At 36.7% G+C, this 12220-nt stretch overlaps 4 protein-coding genes and 2 pseudogenes across 8 annotated transcripts; 3 read left to right on the forward strand and 3 right to left on the reverse strand.

Moving 5' to 3' along the window:
* Positions 1 to 79: 79 nt before the first annotated feature.
* On the forward strand, positions 80 to 1462 carry LOC147933566 (uncharacterized). 3 transcript variants are annotated; one of them, XM_087475347.1, is made up of 6 exons: positions 80 to 282; positions 425 to 508; positions 638 to 695; positions 890 to 984; positions 1062 to 1167; positions 1259 to 1462. In XM_087475347.1, exons 1-6 carry the CDS (start codon positions 220 to 222, stop codon positions 1366 to 1368), a joined length of 516 nt encoding a protein of 171 aa, XP_087331473.1. In that variant the 5' UTR covers positions 80 to 219; the 3' UTR covers positions 1369 to 1462. The 3 variants fall into 3 exon arrangements, 1 of the variants encoding a protein (XP_087331473.1); XR_015572459.1 differs by having other exon boundaries at positions 141 to 282; positions 638 to 682; positions 754 to 984; XR_015572460.1 differs by having other exon boundaries at positions 142 to 282; positions 419 to 508; positions 638 to 682.
* Positions 1463 to 1698: 236 nt separating this feature from the next.
* On the forward strand, positions 1699 to 2025 carry LOC147933567 (uncharacterized). The gene has a single exon (XM_087470933.1). The coding sequence runs from the start codon at positions 1699 to 1701 to the stop codon at positions 2023 to 2025; it is 327 nt and encodes a 108-aa protein (XP_087327059.1).
* A 1263-nt stretch (positions 2026 to 3288) lies between these two features.
* LOC104727567 (putative F-box/kelch-repeat protein At4g35120) lies at positions 3289 to 4449 on the reverse strand (annotated as a pseudogene).
* Positions 4450 to 5232: 783 nt separating this feature from the next.
* Positions 5233 to 6579, reverse strand: LOC104727568 (putative F-box/kelch-repeat protein At4g35120 pseudogene; annotated as a pseudogene).
* Positions 6580 to 7726: 1147 nt separating this feature from the next.
* On the reverse strand, positions 7727 to 8515 carry LOC147933568 (uncharacterized). The gene has a single exon (XM_087470934.1). It carries the CDS (start codon positions 8396 to 8398, stop codon positions 7727 to 7729), a length of 672 nt encoding a protein of 223 aa, XP_087327060.1. The 5' UTR covers positions 8399 to 8515.
* A 658-nt stretch (positions 8516 to 9173) lies between these two features.
* Positions 9174 to 11909, forward strand: LOC104721275 (uncharacterized). Of its 3 annotated transcripts, none has more exons than XM_010439218.3 (4): positions 9174 to 9367; positions 10302 to 10466; positions 10564 to 10859; positions 10953 to 11909. In XM_010439218.3, the coding sequence occupies exons 2-4, from the start codon at positions 10343 to 10345 to the stop codon at positions 11703 to 11705; spliced, it is 1173 nt and encodes a 390-aa protein (XP_010437520.1). In that variant the 5' UTR covers positions 9174 to 9367; positions 10302 to 10342; the 3' UTR covers positions 11706 to 11909. The 3 variants fall into 3 exon arrangements, with proteins under 3 accessions (XP_010437520.1, XP_010437522.1, XP_010437521.1); XM_010439220.2 differs by lacking the exon at positions 9174 to 9367 and adding an exon at positions 9678 to 9908; XM_010439219.2 differs by lacking the exon at positions 9174 to 9367 and adding an exon at positions 9827 to 10156.
* The last annotated feature ends 311 nt before the right edge of the window (positions 11910 to 12220 follow it).

Raw genomic sequence — 12220 nt, forward strand, 5'->3', positions numbered from 1 at the left:
CTGGTGGTGAAACCCTAATCCGTATGAGGGATGATGATGATGCAAGCAAAGCCATGGTTCCTTAATAGAGGTTTTATGTTTCACTCTAGGTACGTTATATGGAGAATTAGGGTTCCCTGGAGCCTTATAACTCTCAAAGCCTTGCGTTTGTTCCATAGAGTTAGGTGTTTCATGGGTGGTCCAATTAAAATCTCTCTCGCTGGATCCTAATTCTCGAACATGGCGTGTCTCTTGTTCAACCACCCTCTACTTTGCCGGCCCTACATCTTCCTCTCTCTCGTAGTAAGTCTCCTCCTCTGATTCTCTGACTCTTAATTCTGTATCAGATAGCTTTTTCACATGTGTTGGCTTTGTATATGATGATGAAATCTTGTTGTTCTTCGTCGATTGTTTCATGTTGGTTGGTTGGTTGGTTAAGGAATAGCACAAGCACAACTGTAACCAGGGGCAACAATCTTCGCTCATCAATCCTGTTAGATGGCTTCAGATGCAGAGCTCTACCCACCTAGTAATTATTCTCCTTTTTTTTTTGCATTTTTCCTGTGTGATCATCTAGTTTATTTTTAGCTTTTATTTGCGTCTCAAGCTCATTTCAACTAACCTTCTTCATATGCACGTTTGACTTTTTTTTTTGTAGTCCAATAATGATGGAGGGAGCAGCATTGCGCTGGTTCTTGCACAGGTAATTTTAACTTGCTTCACTTAATATATATGAGAAATTTTTATAAATGACTCTTATAATCTCTGTTACAGGAATAAAACCATGGAAAGATTCAAAATTTATTGCTTCGGGATAAGCTTACTCGGATTTCGAAACTATATACTTCGTACTATAAAATACTATGGTTACGACAGATTTAAAACAATAACAAAAATATACTTTTATCAGATTCTACATTTAATGTGGTTGTGAAGAAAAATCTAGGCGGAGTCTTTCTCTTGACCATTCACTTCCCTCTGGATTATCCTTTCAAACCACCAAAGGTGAAATATCATTTTCACCAAATTGAAATCATTAAATGGGTTCTATTGGAATTCAAATGAACCTTTTTCTCTTGCAGGTTGCGTTTAGGACAAAAGTGTTTCATCCTAATGTCAACAGCAACGGAAGCATTTGCCTCGACAATTCTGAAAGAACAATGGAGCCCTGCACTCACCATATCGAAGGTGAAAAAAACACTCAGTTTACCAATAGCAGTTAGAGATATATATGATTAATCTGCTCTGATTTTAATCCAATCTTTTTGTCAATTCATAGATGTTGCTTTCGATCTGGACTCAGAAGTTAAGAAGAAAATGAACTATTTTGGAAGTGTTAACTTTTATTCTCGAACCATTATATATATGAACTATACTAAGATAGGTTGAAAGTTTTTAGAAAAAGGTTATGATAAGTTGTTATTGCATTACACAAACACGATCCACGTTATTACACGAAACCCAAATCTAGCATTTCTATAAATTCCTTTCTTTTTTTATTCTTTAGGGAGAGAGAGAGGAAGGCTCTATTTACATAAATTCCTAAAGCTAAAGAGCGATTTAGCATTACTTTTGGGCTATATTTACATAACAACTAATTACGTTCATGTTGACTAAAAGAAGTTAAAAAGCCAATGCCATACAATGGGAACCCTTAATTATCCTATAAATACGTAAGAGATCCTCTTAGAAAACAAGACGAATCCCAAACAATAAGACATGATGAAGATCGTAGCAATGTTCCTTATCGCATTCGTCTTACTCTCGGCATCATTCCCTCCTCCTACAGAAGCTATCGATGCCGGCGGCAGTACTTCCAAGAGGAGTGGAGCAGCATGTGGTACAACAACTCCGAAAAAATTGGATGCGCTTAAACTTTGCTTTGACATTATGTCTCAGGGATTGAAGATGTCGAAATCATGTTGTGAGACAATGAATGAGACCCAAGAATGCCTGTGTGATGAAATTAAACACCGTATCACCCCGAGTAAAAAGTTCATTAGCTCTCAGCTCAAGTCTTGTGGTATCCCCGATCCCAAATGTTGAAAATAATAACAACTAGGTAATATAGTGCGGGTTAAATCTATTTTAAAAAATTATTATAAGTAAAATTAAAGAAAATTATTATATGTAAAGAAAATTATTAATATTATTATGTAACTAATTTTTTTTAATTCAAATCTGTGTTTCTTTCGTGTAAAAAAATATGTTTCACCAGTGAAATATTTGAATGTGTAAAGAAGTTTTTGGTAGAAAAAGTACTGATAAAATTTATTATTTATTGCAACATGTCTTTTGTGTGGTTTAAAAATCAAATTCATATTTTTTTATGTTTTATCGTGTAATCATAACAATTTTACATGTTTCTTATGTAACCATAACAATATATATTAAATAATTAAATAATTTAATTATTTAATTTTATTATATGTCAGCAACAATCTGATTCTAAACTAAATTTTCTAAAAAATTTCTAAACTTTTCTTACTCGGATTCTAAAATTTTCTAAATTTTGTTATATGTTAGTAACAATCATTACGTTTTCTATAACGCACCAAGGTCCTTTTATACGTTTCATAACTTTTTCTATACCACCTGACCTAGTTCCAATTATAGGTTGTAGATCCACAAAACCCACCTCTGATAGCCATCTTTCTTCTTTCGGATCATATGCATAGAAAATTTAGCCTTTCTTCTTTCGGATCATATAGCCTTTCTCCAAAAACTACAACTTTGTGATTCGAATCGAGTGCAATATCACCAGGGCAAGGCAATGGAGACTAAGCAGATGGAACCGTAGTAAGTTATCGAGACCCGGGCTAAGCAATCCACAATGATTTCACCTGGAAGCGATGAAAACGATGGAGATGACGGAGGCGGAGCGTTAGGAGGACTCGTCATCTTCTTTTCCTGCGGTCCTTCTTCTTTGACGTCCATAGCAACGACGATATCGTAACTACTAGTTATGTTTTTAGCTTAGGTCTTTCAAACTCACATAAGACTTTGTTACCTTGTCGAAAAAGAAAGACCTATTTTAAGCCCCTGGATCAGATAATGAAATACTGAATCGACCCCTGTTTTAATCAGGAACGTTCGGTTATTAAGTGAAAAGAGAGAAAATCAAAGAGCGTTAGCTATAAAGAAAGAGAGAATTGCGAGGAAGCTTAAAAAGGAGATCCGTGCTAAACACTCGATCGAGAATCAGTGTTTTCTCAATCTAGAATGTCAGAGACAATCGATTGTCTTATTAATTAAAAATAATCACATCTTATTAATTAAAAATAAATAGCTTGAAAGCGAAGATGAGTTTCAGACTGAAACACATTGACAGTTTGAGAGCTTATAAGACATGGGGCCTCTGGCCACAATAACACTTTGGCGCTGAACCTCCCCCAAGATCTGGGGTCCAAATTGAGGAGACATACGCTCCTCCAACCTAACCACCGCACACCAAATATTATATTCAATGGGAAGCGAAAGCGCAGGTTTCTGCCATATAATTAACAGTCTCCCACCATAGTTGACTAACTGAATCGTACAGTAACAACGGTATTCAAAACCACGCTTTTCGTAAAGATCATCCAAACCTTCCACTACTAGCCACTTTCCACTCCTTGAGCAAAACCACTTGTACTTACGGTTAACAACAGTAAACATTACATTTCCTACAACGCACCAAGGTCCTGTTATATCTTCCATAAATTTTTCTATGCCACCGGATTGAGTTCCAGTTATAGGTTGTAGATCCACAAACCCCACCTCTGATAGCCATCTTCCTTCTTTCGGATCATATGCATAGTTGTTATGCTTGGTGATAACGTATAGCCTTTCTCCAAAAACTGCAACTTTGAGATTCGAATCGACGGCATCATCACTAGGCCTACGCAATCGCTTCCAAGTCTGAGTCTTTAGGTTGAAAACCTCACCCCATTTCTTGAATTCTTCCTCTTTCTTTATGCATCCTCCAATTACATATATCTTCCCGTCTAAGAAACATGACTTGGCGCCTACCCTTGACTCTCTCATCTTAGGAGCGCGACGCCACGTGTGAGTCTTACAATCAAGTACAAAAACGGCTCTGGATCCCTTGCCGTTGACAGTTCCGCCGATTTTGTAGATTTCGGAACCAACAGCTACAGTGGTTGAGTTTAATCAAGCGGGAGGTTCGGAGGAAGAGAGCCTTACCGGTACTAAACCCACTTTATTCTCAATCTCGGCGAGAGTGAACCAGCGATGCTTGTTGTGTAAGTACAAGCACACGTAGAGACGAGGCTCTGTGGCTCCGATGTGGGATCTGGCCGCATAAATCTCCTGAGAAGAGAGAAGAGAGTAGAAGCTCTTGGAGACTAAACAGATGGAACGGTAGTCAGATTTCGGGACCCGTGCTAAGCAATCCACAATGACTTCATCCGGACGTGATGAAAACAATGGAGATGACGGAGGCAGGGCTTTACGATTCGTCATCTTCTTTTCCTGTGTTTCTACTTATGGCGTCCATATAAAGCTAGGTATTTTTAGGTCTTAGTTGTTTACCTTGTTGAAAAAGAAAAACCTAGTTAACCGTTTCTATTAAATAGATCCTGCTTTAACATTTTTTGGTTAACTGGTTCGACCGGACGGTTTCCGTTATTAAATTAGAGATTTTTTTAAGCGTGGCCGCTCGGTTAAGCTTAGACTAAGAGAGAAGAAATCAAACATTCTCTAAAGGAAAGAGAGCGTTATGTGTTTGCTCTTGATTCTGTGGCTAGAGCTTACGATATACTATAAAAGAAGAGAGAGTTGCAACTTGCAAGGAAGCTTAAACATTTACTCTCTTTTTTTTAATGCATAGATCTGCGGAGAGGCGAGGCTCTGTGGTTCCGATGTGGGATCGGGCCGCATAGATCTGTGAGAAGAGAGAAGAGTGTTGAAACTCTTGGAGACTAAGCATAGGGAGCGCTAGTAAGATTTCGAGACCCGGGCTAAGCAATCCACAATGATTTCATTTGGAAGTGATGAAAACGAAGGAGATGACGGAGGCTGAGCGTTAGGAATAGGAATCACCGTTTCTTTTTCTGCGGTGGTTCTTTGGCTCTGTTTCCTTCCTTGTTGAAAAAGAAACCCTATTAAACCGTTTCTAAAGTCTAAATAATAAAGAAAATACTGAATCGACCCTGTTTTAATAGTTTTGGGTTTAACCGGTTCGACCGGAAACACTCGTCATCCATGTAATCAAGAATCAGTGTTTTCTCAATATGCTGTATAATGCTTAAATGAAAAGTGAAAACTTAACCAAAAAAATCGAACCATTTTCAAGCACAGTACTCGTTGATAATCAAACCGATACAAATAGACATCTCAAGAGGTTCAACCTATGCAAGAGGTTATAAGACGTGTGAATTGGAGGCACAATTACATTCAACCGTTCAACCTTCCCACGAATCAGGGGTACAGAGTAAGACAAATGCTCCTCCAACCTAATCACCGCACACCAAACTCTCTTGTAAGGGCTGCAAACATGCTGTTCCCCCTCTAGAATCCTGATCCCCTCGTGCCATATAATTAACAGCTTCCCACAATAGTTAACTAACTGAATCGTACGGTAATCATAACCACGCTTTTGGTATATATCATTCAAACCTTCAAATTTAAACCACCTTCCGTGACTTGAGCTGTACCACTTGTACTTACGGTTATCATCAGTAAACATTACATTATTTACAACGCACCAAGGTCCAGTTACACGTTCCATAACTTTCTTTATACCATATCGAGGTCCAGTTATATGTTGTATATCCACTCCTGGTAGCCATCTTCCTTCTTCCGAATCATATACATAGTTGTTATTCTTGGTGAAAACGTATAACCTTTCTCCAAAAACTGCAACGTCTTCATTCGGAACTTCGCCATTATCGCCAGGGCAAGGCAATGGCTTCCAAGTTTGAGTCTTTAGGTCGAAAACCTCACCCCAAGATATGAATCCACCTCCTCTCTGTACCAATCCTCCCATGACATATATCTTCCCGTCTAAAAAACAAGACTTGGCCCCTCTCCTTAACACTCCCATGTCAGGAGCACGCGACATGTATGACTCCGACAATCAAGCACACGAACGGATCTGGTTGCGTAGATGTCGTTGATGGCTCCGCCGATTTGGTAGATTTCGGAACCAACGACTACATTGGTTAAGCTCAACAGATCAGGAGGACAGGCGTTAGAGAGTTTTACCGGTTTTAAACTTAGCTCACCCTTAATCTGGCCGTTGTTGATTAGGGTTTGATCAAGGTTCTGGAGAATGAACAAGCCACTGCCATCGTTCGGTGACCACATGGATATATAGACGCGGGGCTCTGTGATTCCGATAAGGGATCGAGTCGCGTAGATCTCTGGAGGAGAGAGGAGGGAGTGAAAGCGCTTGCAGACTAAGGAGAGGGAACGGTAGTAAGAAACAGAGGTCCGGGCTAAGCAGATCAAAACGATTTCGTCTGGAAGTGATGAAAACGACACAGCTGGTAATGGAGGCTGAGCTTTAGGTTTCGCTTTCTGCGGTGATTCTACTTTGGTGGCGTCCATACCTAGCTTGTTTACTAAGCTAATGTTTTAGGTCTACAACATCAGCATCTTTTCCTATATATAAAATAAAGATAATATTTTGTTATTAATAAACAAGTCCCTGCACTAATATCAAATTACCAAATCACCCATGTACAAACATAAAATTTACAAGAACATATATTAACTAAAAGAACATATTTTATGGATTAGCGAATTCTAGAACAACACAAAATTAACTATGGAAAATCAATGGAATGCACTAAACCAGTCTCTTTTCTTGGAGGATTTATTGATAGAGACATGAGTAAGTTTAATGGGAAAGATCAAAGAAGAATACATCGTGATTTATTGGGTGGCGGCGATCGACTCATCTTCGAATACGTTTGTGCTGCTTTACTTTACAAGATGTATTATATTTTTTTGTGAAAATATTTATAATTAAGAAAATTAGGATTTGATTCCTTCAAAAATGCATCAAAAAGAAAAATCAAAGCAAAGACAAAAATAAAAATAAAATGTACTAAAAGATAAATCATAAAACTAAGGAAAGATCCATCATTTATTGCTTCGGGATAAGCTTACTCGGATTTCGAAACTATATACGTAGTTATAAATTAAATAATGGTTACGACAGATAAAACAATGACAAAAATATGCTTTTATCAGATTCTACAATTAATGTGGCTCTTTGACAAATCGTGAAGAAAAATCTAGACCCAAACAAAAACCGTGAAGAAGATAATGCCCTTCCTTCGGATTGAATCATATGCGTCTTTTTAAGCAAACTCTCCAAAAATGTCGCATATTCTCAAATATTGCTTTGACTCATACTTATTCGCAAAGTTTAATAAAATCTTTTAGTACTAAGAGTCAAGAGATCCAATGTAAAAAGAGTCAAAGAGTCTAGAGATCCAAATGTAAATATAATTGGATTTGATACTATCAAAATTTTAACATTGGGAATGTGTGTAAATTTCATTGGTTCAATAATATTGGAAAAACACTAAAAAAAGTAAAATATTGGATAGTAAAAAAGGTAAACTATATATATATATATATATTATATAAACAATTTGTGTAAATGATATTGATTAGAGGGAATGTATTCAATTTAATATTTATAATGATTTGAGTTTTTACAAGATTTTAAATGATTTTGATGATTTTGGAATTTGATATGATTTTTTTTTTTTTTTTAACATCTGACATTTTATTAGATAGTAAATGGGTAATACAAACTGTTAACCAACCAATTTGGTGATACTCTATAAACTTCATACAAGGAATTAATAACACAAGCATGTCGTGAGAGTTTATCCGCTGCAGAATTTCTTTCTCGATTGATGTGGTCTAAAGACGATTCCGGAAGTTTTGTTGTCCAATGGCGAATATCTGATAATATGGTGCACAAATCCAAGTTATCTTCACTGTTGTTGATGAGGGAAACCAGTTCTTTATTGTCTCCTTCAAACCATACATGCCGCAAGCCATGTGCCCACACTATTTGTAGAACATGTAAGAAACCTAGCGCTTCAGCTTGCAATGATGATTGAGTCGGTTTTAGCTTCGCACAACCTGCCAATATTACCTTTCCAGTGCTATCTCTAAGTATCCAGCCTGTATTTGTGAAAGATCGGTTTTGCTGGTATCCACTATCAAAGTTACATTTGAGCCAACCTGGTGGGGGTGGTGTCCATCTACTGCATCGATTGTAACTTCTATCATGGTCCGCAGTTTGTTGAGAGGGTGTTCCTTCAGTATTCTCATTGTAATTAGCCTCAAACCATTCACAAGCATCATATTTTCCTTTTCTTGCCACATCCTCTGGAGGTCTTGATATTTTTTGGAAGATGAAATCATTTCTGGACTTCCAAAGTCTCCACATTATCCAGAAAGGCAGGAGGCGTTGATCAAGAGATATGGATGTATCCTTATAATTATGCAGTAGCAGTCTCACATTAGCTTCTAAATCATTAGCAAAACTGTTGTAGCCTACGTGGGTATTCACACATCTCCAAACAGCTTGAGCGAAAGAACAAGTAAAGAGAAGGTGATTGATTGTTTCTTCTTCTCAGCAACATCTTTGACATATTTGATCAGAGGTTGGAATTTGATATGATTTATTTGTATACTTTTTTCAAATCCCACATAAGATTTGGATTTCTGTATTTTTAAAACAAATCTTCTTTAATCTTTCACAATCCTAAAAAATCATAAAAATCTAAATTCACTAATTGTTTTGAATAACCATAAATTTTTAAATTATCGGTACAATAACAATATATTTTAATAATTTTTTTAAAATCCAAAATTGAATAACAAAATTGAATAACAAATTTTAACATATTTTTTTAGAATCTTTCTTTTTTATTCACTTTTCTTATTTGTCTTTTTTTTCTTCTTCTTTACTTTCCTATTTTTATTTCGTTTTCTTGTAATGGTTACAGATTTATGCTAAAACGATTCTTCTTCGTCTCATCCAGTACATGTAAAATCTCACAAGTATGAATTAAACCGTCCCACGTTGTTGTCCACTTCTGGAAGATTACGTGAGGTGTGATTGATTTGCCGTTTCCAACCTCTTTTTAAAAATTAATGCTTCCTTTCCTTCCTTTCACTTGTGTTGTTATATAATGGTCTTTGGTCAAATCACCATCATCAATTCATCATCATCATCATATTATACGCAAGACAATAATGTCACATGTATATACAACCATACACTACTTACCTTATTATTTACACAACCATAATATAAATACCATACAACTGTTATATCATCATCATTAAAATAAAAATCAAACATTGTTGTTTCATTTTTCTCAACGCTTTTCTCCCTCCTCCGATTCTCCTGGTATCTCTCATCTCTCTCTCTCTGTGTTAAAGTTTGCATTTTGTGGTCAGTTACTAAAGTCTGGTTCTTTGATCGGAAGATAAATTCTTGTTCTTGCTTAGGAATCGTGGGTTTGCTTGTGTTTTAAGAATTAATCAATGATCGATGATTGATGTTGATACTGTTTTATTGCTATATGGTCTGTTCCTTTGCTAAGAAATCATGGAAAACGAAATTTCAACCATTTATAAAAGTATTATCTATCCATAAAGGGTGGGCCTTTAAGAGTTTTTTGTCTGTTCAAGAAACAAGCCGGTCAAATTAATCGACCTTTTTTTTTTTTTTTTTTTTAAACTCTGGTCTAAGTCAATAAATGAATGCTTCCATCTTTGAAATTTAGTATCCCACTGGAAAACTGTACTTGGAAATTGCATGGTCGGTCTTTGTAGATATTAAGAAGAAGAAACAAACCAAAAAGTCGTCTTTTTGTATATCATTTCTCTATCCTTGTGGGGATCAATTTCACTAGTACTCTTAAGAAATTGCTTTCTGGATTTGTTTGGTGAATCTCTCTCTCTCTCTCTCTCTCTCTCTCTCTCTCTCTCTCTCTCTCTCTCTCTCTCTCTCTCTCTCTCTCTCTCTCTCTCTCTTTCTTTACCTTTTTTTTGCATATAAAGCAATGAATGAATGAAGAGTTGGTGAAATATGAACGGAATCCAATTTAGTTGGAGTCTGTTTGTTGTTGTAATATTATATATAAGTCCAGTTTCTCATCTTTTTTGACTCATTTGTTGAAGTTAAGGTGTAAAGGTTTGACCTTTTTGTTACCCTTTATGTGATGTGTTCAATATTTGAAGCCACACAATGTTTAAGTTGTTGTGTTGTTCTTTGAGTTTGTCTCCTTTGAGCTGATTGGTTATCTCGCGCTAATTTACACAAGGGTTTTAATTTGCAGTTGTTGCATTTGGTTGAAGCTGTTCCAGTTGATCAAACGCTATGGACTTCAATCAAAAAGCTCATCCGGATTGTGTATATTCGGATAATCCTTTCCATGAATGTGCTTCAGCTTGTTTAGAGAAAATTGCTCAAGGCCATGTCAAGAAGAACACTAAGAAGCAAAGTACTTGTTCTAATTCGTTTTTGGTTTTGCAAATTTTTCAAGTAAAACTTTTTGTCTTGTTATGTTTGTTCTGTTTCTTGACTTGTTTTGGTTACAGCTTCAAGACTTCTTAGCTTCTCAGCGAGTTTCGGTAGGAAAAACAAGCAGTCAAATTCACAACCGCCTTCACCGATACCCGTAAGCCCTCATAAAACTGGTGGAGGTGTTTTTGCAAACGGTAACTCCCCAAAGGGTCATCATGCAGTAGCTCCACCTGTTGCTGTGAAGAAGAAGACTGTTTCTGAAACGAAAAAGTCTTTCTCTTCTTCATCATCTGGTGACCCTGAGGATTTTTTCAACCATAAACCAGAGAACAAACCCTCTCAAATCATTCCACTTTCCTCAACCAATTTGGTATTTTCTTCATCCTTTTACTCTTTTCCCTGATTTCTCTATCACTACATATCTTTTAACATTTGTCAACTCTGTTTCTCGTATGTTATGAAGGTTGATGAAAGCAAAGCTGTATCACCTAAACCGGGAATACAAGAAGACAACGGGAAGACTGGAGGAGGTGCTGTGACTAGAGTCTTTAGTTTCCTAAGCCCTCCAAGATCGCCTGAGAAAGAGAGCAATGATGATTATACTGATGATGATGAGGATGATGATGAAGACAACAACAATGAGATTGGAGTAGAGCTTGATCTTGAATCAGTAATGTCTGACAGTTTTGTCTCTGTCGGGAAATACCGAGTAAGATCGGGATCGTCCACTCTACTAAGTGCTATCATCGAGAAACATGGAGACATTGCTCAAAACTGTAAGCTGGAATCGGACTCAATGCGGTCCCGGTACCTCGAGTGTTTATGCTCGTTGATGCAGGAACTAAGGTCAACCTCGGTGAGGCAGTTGACCAAAGTTAAAGTCAAAGAGATGCTAGCGGTTCTCAAAGATTTGGAGTCCGTGAACATCGAAGTAGCATGGCTACGTGCGGTTCTTGAAGAGTTTGCACGGTCTCAAGAAGATGCAGAGAAAGAGAAAGAGAGGCAGGATGGTTTAGTGAAGGCTAAGAGAGAAGAGCTTGAGGCTCAAGAAGCGGATTTGGTTAGGATGGAGAAGGAAGTGGCTGAAGCGAGGCTACGGATTGAGGAGACACGGGCTCAGATGGTCGAGGTGGAGATGGAAAGGTCAAGGATGAAGAAAATGGGATTCAAATTGGAGAAGTTTAAAGGGAAATCGTTTATAGACGAGCTTCTCTGAGTTTGTGTTTTGTGTGTGATGTTGTTGATAGTAAAGTTACTAAGTAAAGTAGTAACACAAAAATCGAAATACTCGAATAAATGAGTTTTAAAGGAAAAGCTGGTATTAATTAGTCACAAAGGTGAATGTTTATTTATTCGTAACTTATAAGTATATATATGTTTAAATATTTGGTTGTTGCTAATAAATACAGTTGGCTTTGTATATGCATTGTTCTTTGATTTTTTTTTTTTATCTTTCGTTTTCTCGAGTGGGGAAAATTAATTAAAGTCGTCTTTGAGTTTGGAAAACGAAAGATTGTTTTAAAATTTGTAAGATGACTTGTCACAATAATATTTAATTGTATAGTTTGTATTAGTCAAAACTCAGAATTTGCTAGAAAAAAAAATATTGCTTAGCTCATACTTTGTTGCATGGGGTGACTTCTCTCAATTTGAGCTCTATTATATGAGTGAAATGGAATATATATAAACTTTTCGATGAACTGGTCAATCGAATTTGGCATATTATCAAAA

The sequence above is a fragment of the Camelina sativa genome, chromosome 11 (genome assembly GCF_030686135.1).
Source record: "Camelina sativa cultivar CO46 ecotype springtype chromosome 11, ASM3068613v1".
Lineage (NCBI taxonomy): Eukaryota > Viridiplantae > Streptophyta > Magnoliopsida > Brassicales > Brassicaceae > Camelina > Camelina sativa.

Excerpts from the sequence above, each read along its gene's own strand:
- LOC147933566 (XM_087475347.1), top strand. The coding sequence starts at position 220 with ATGGCGTGTCTCTTGTTCAACCACCCTCTACTTTGCCGGCCCTACATC. Across the intron at positions 696-889 it reads TGCACAGGTAATTTTAACTT|ATTCTACATTTAATGTGGTT; the intron begins GCTTCACTTAAT and ends TACTTTTATCAG. Across the intron at positions 985-1,061 it reads ATCCTTTCAAACCACCAAAG|GTTGCGTTTAGGACAAAAGT; the intron begins GTGAAATATCAT and ends TTTCTCTTGCAG.
- LOC147933567 (XM_087470933.1), top strand. The coding sequence starts at position 1,699 with ATGATGAAGATCGTAGCAATGTTCCTTATCGCATTCGTCTTACTCTCG.
- LOC147933568 (XM_087470934.1), bottom strand. The coding sequence starts at position 8,398 with ATGTGGAGACTTTGGAAGTCCAGAAATGATTTCATCTTCCAAAAAATA.
- LOC104721275 (XM_010439218.3), top strand. The coding sequence starts at position 10,343 with ATGGACTTCAATCAAAAAGCTCATCCGGATTGTGTATATTCGGATAAT. Across the intron at positions 10,467-10,563 it reads GAAGAACACTAAGAAGCAAA|CTTCAAGACTTCTTAGCTTC; the intron begins GTACTTGTTCTA and ends TTTTGGTTACAG. Across the intron at positions 10,860-10,952 it reads CACTTTCCTCAACCAATTTG|GTTGATGAAAGCAAAGCTGT; the intron begins GTATTTTCTTCA and ends TATGTTATGAAG.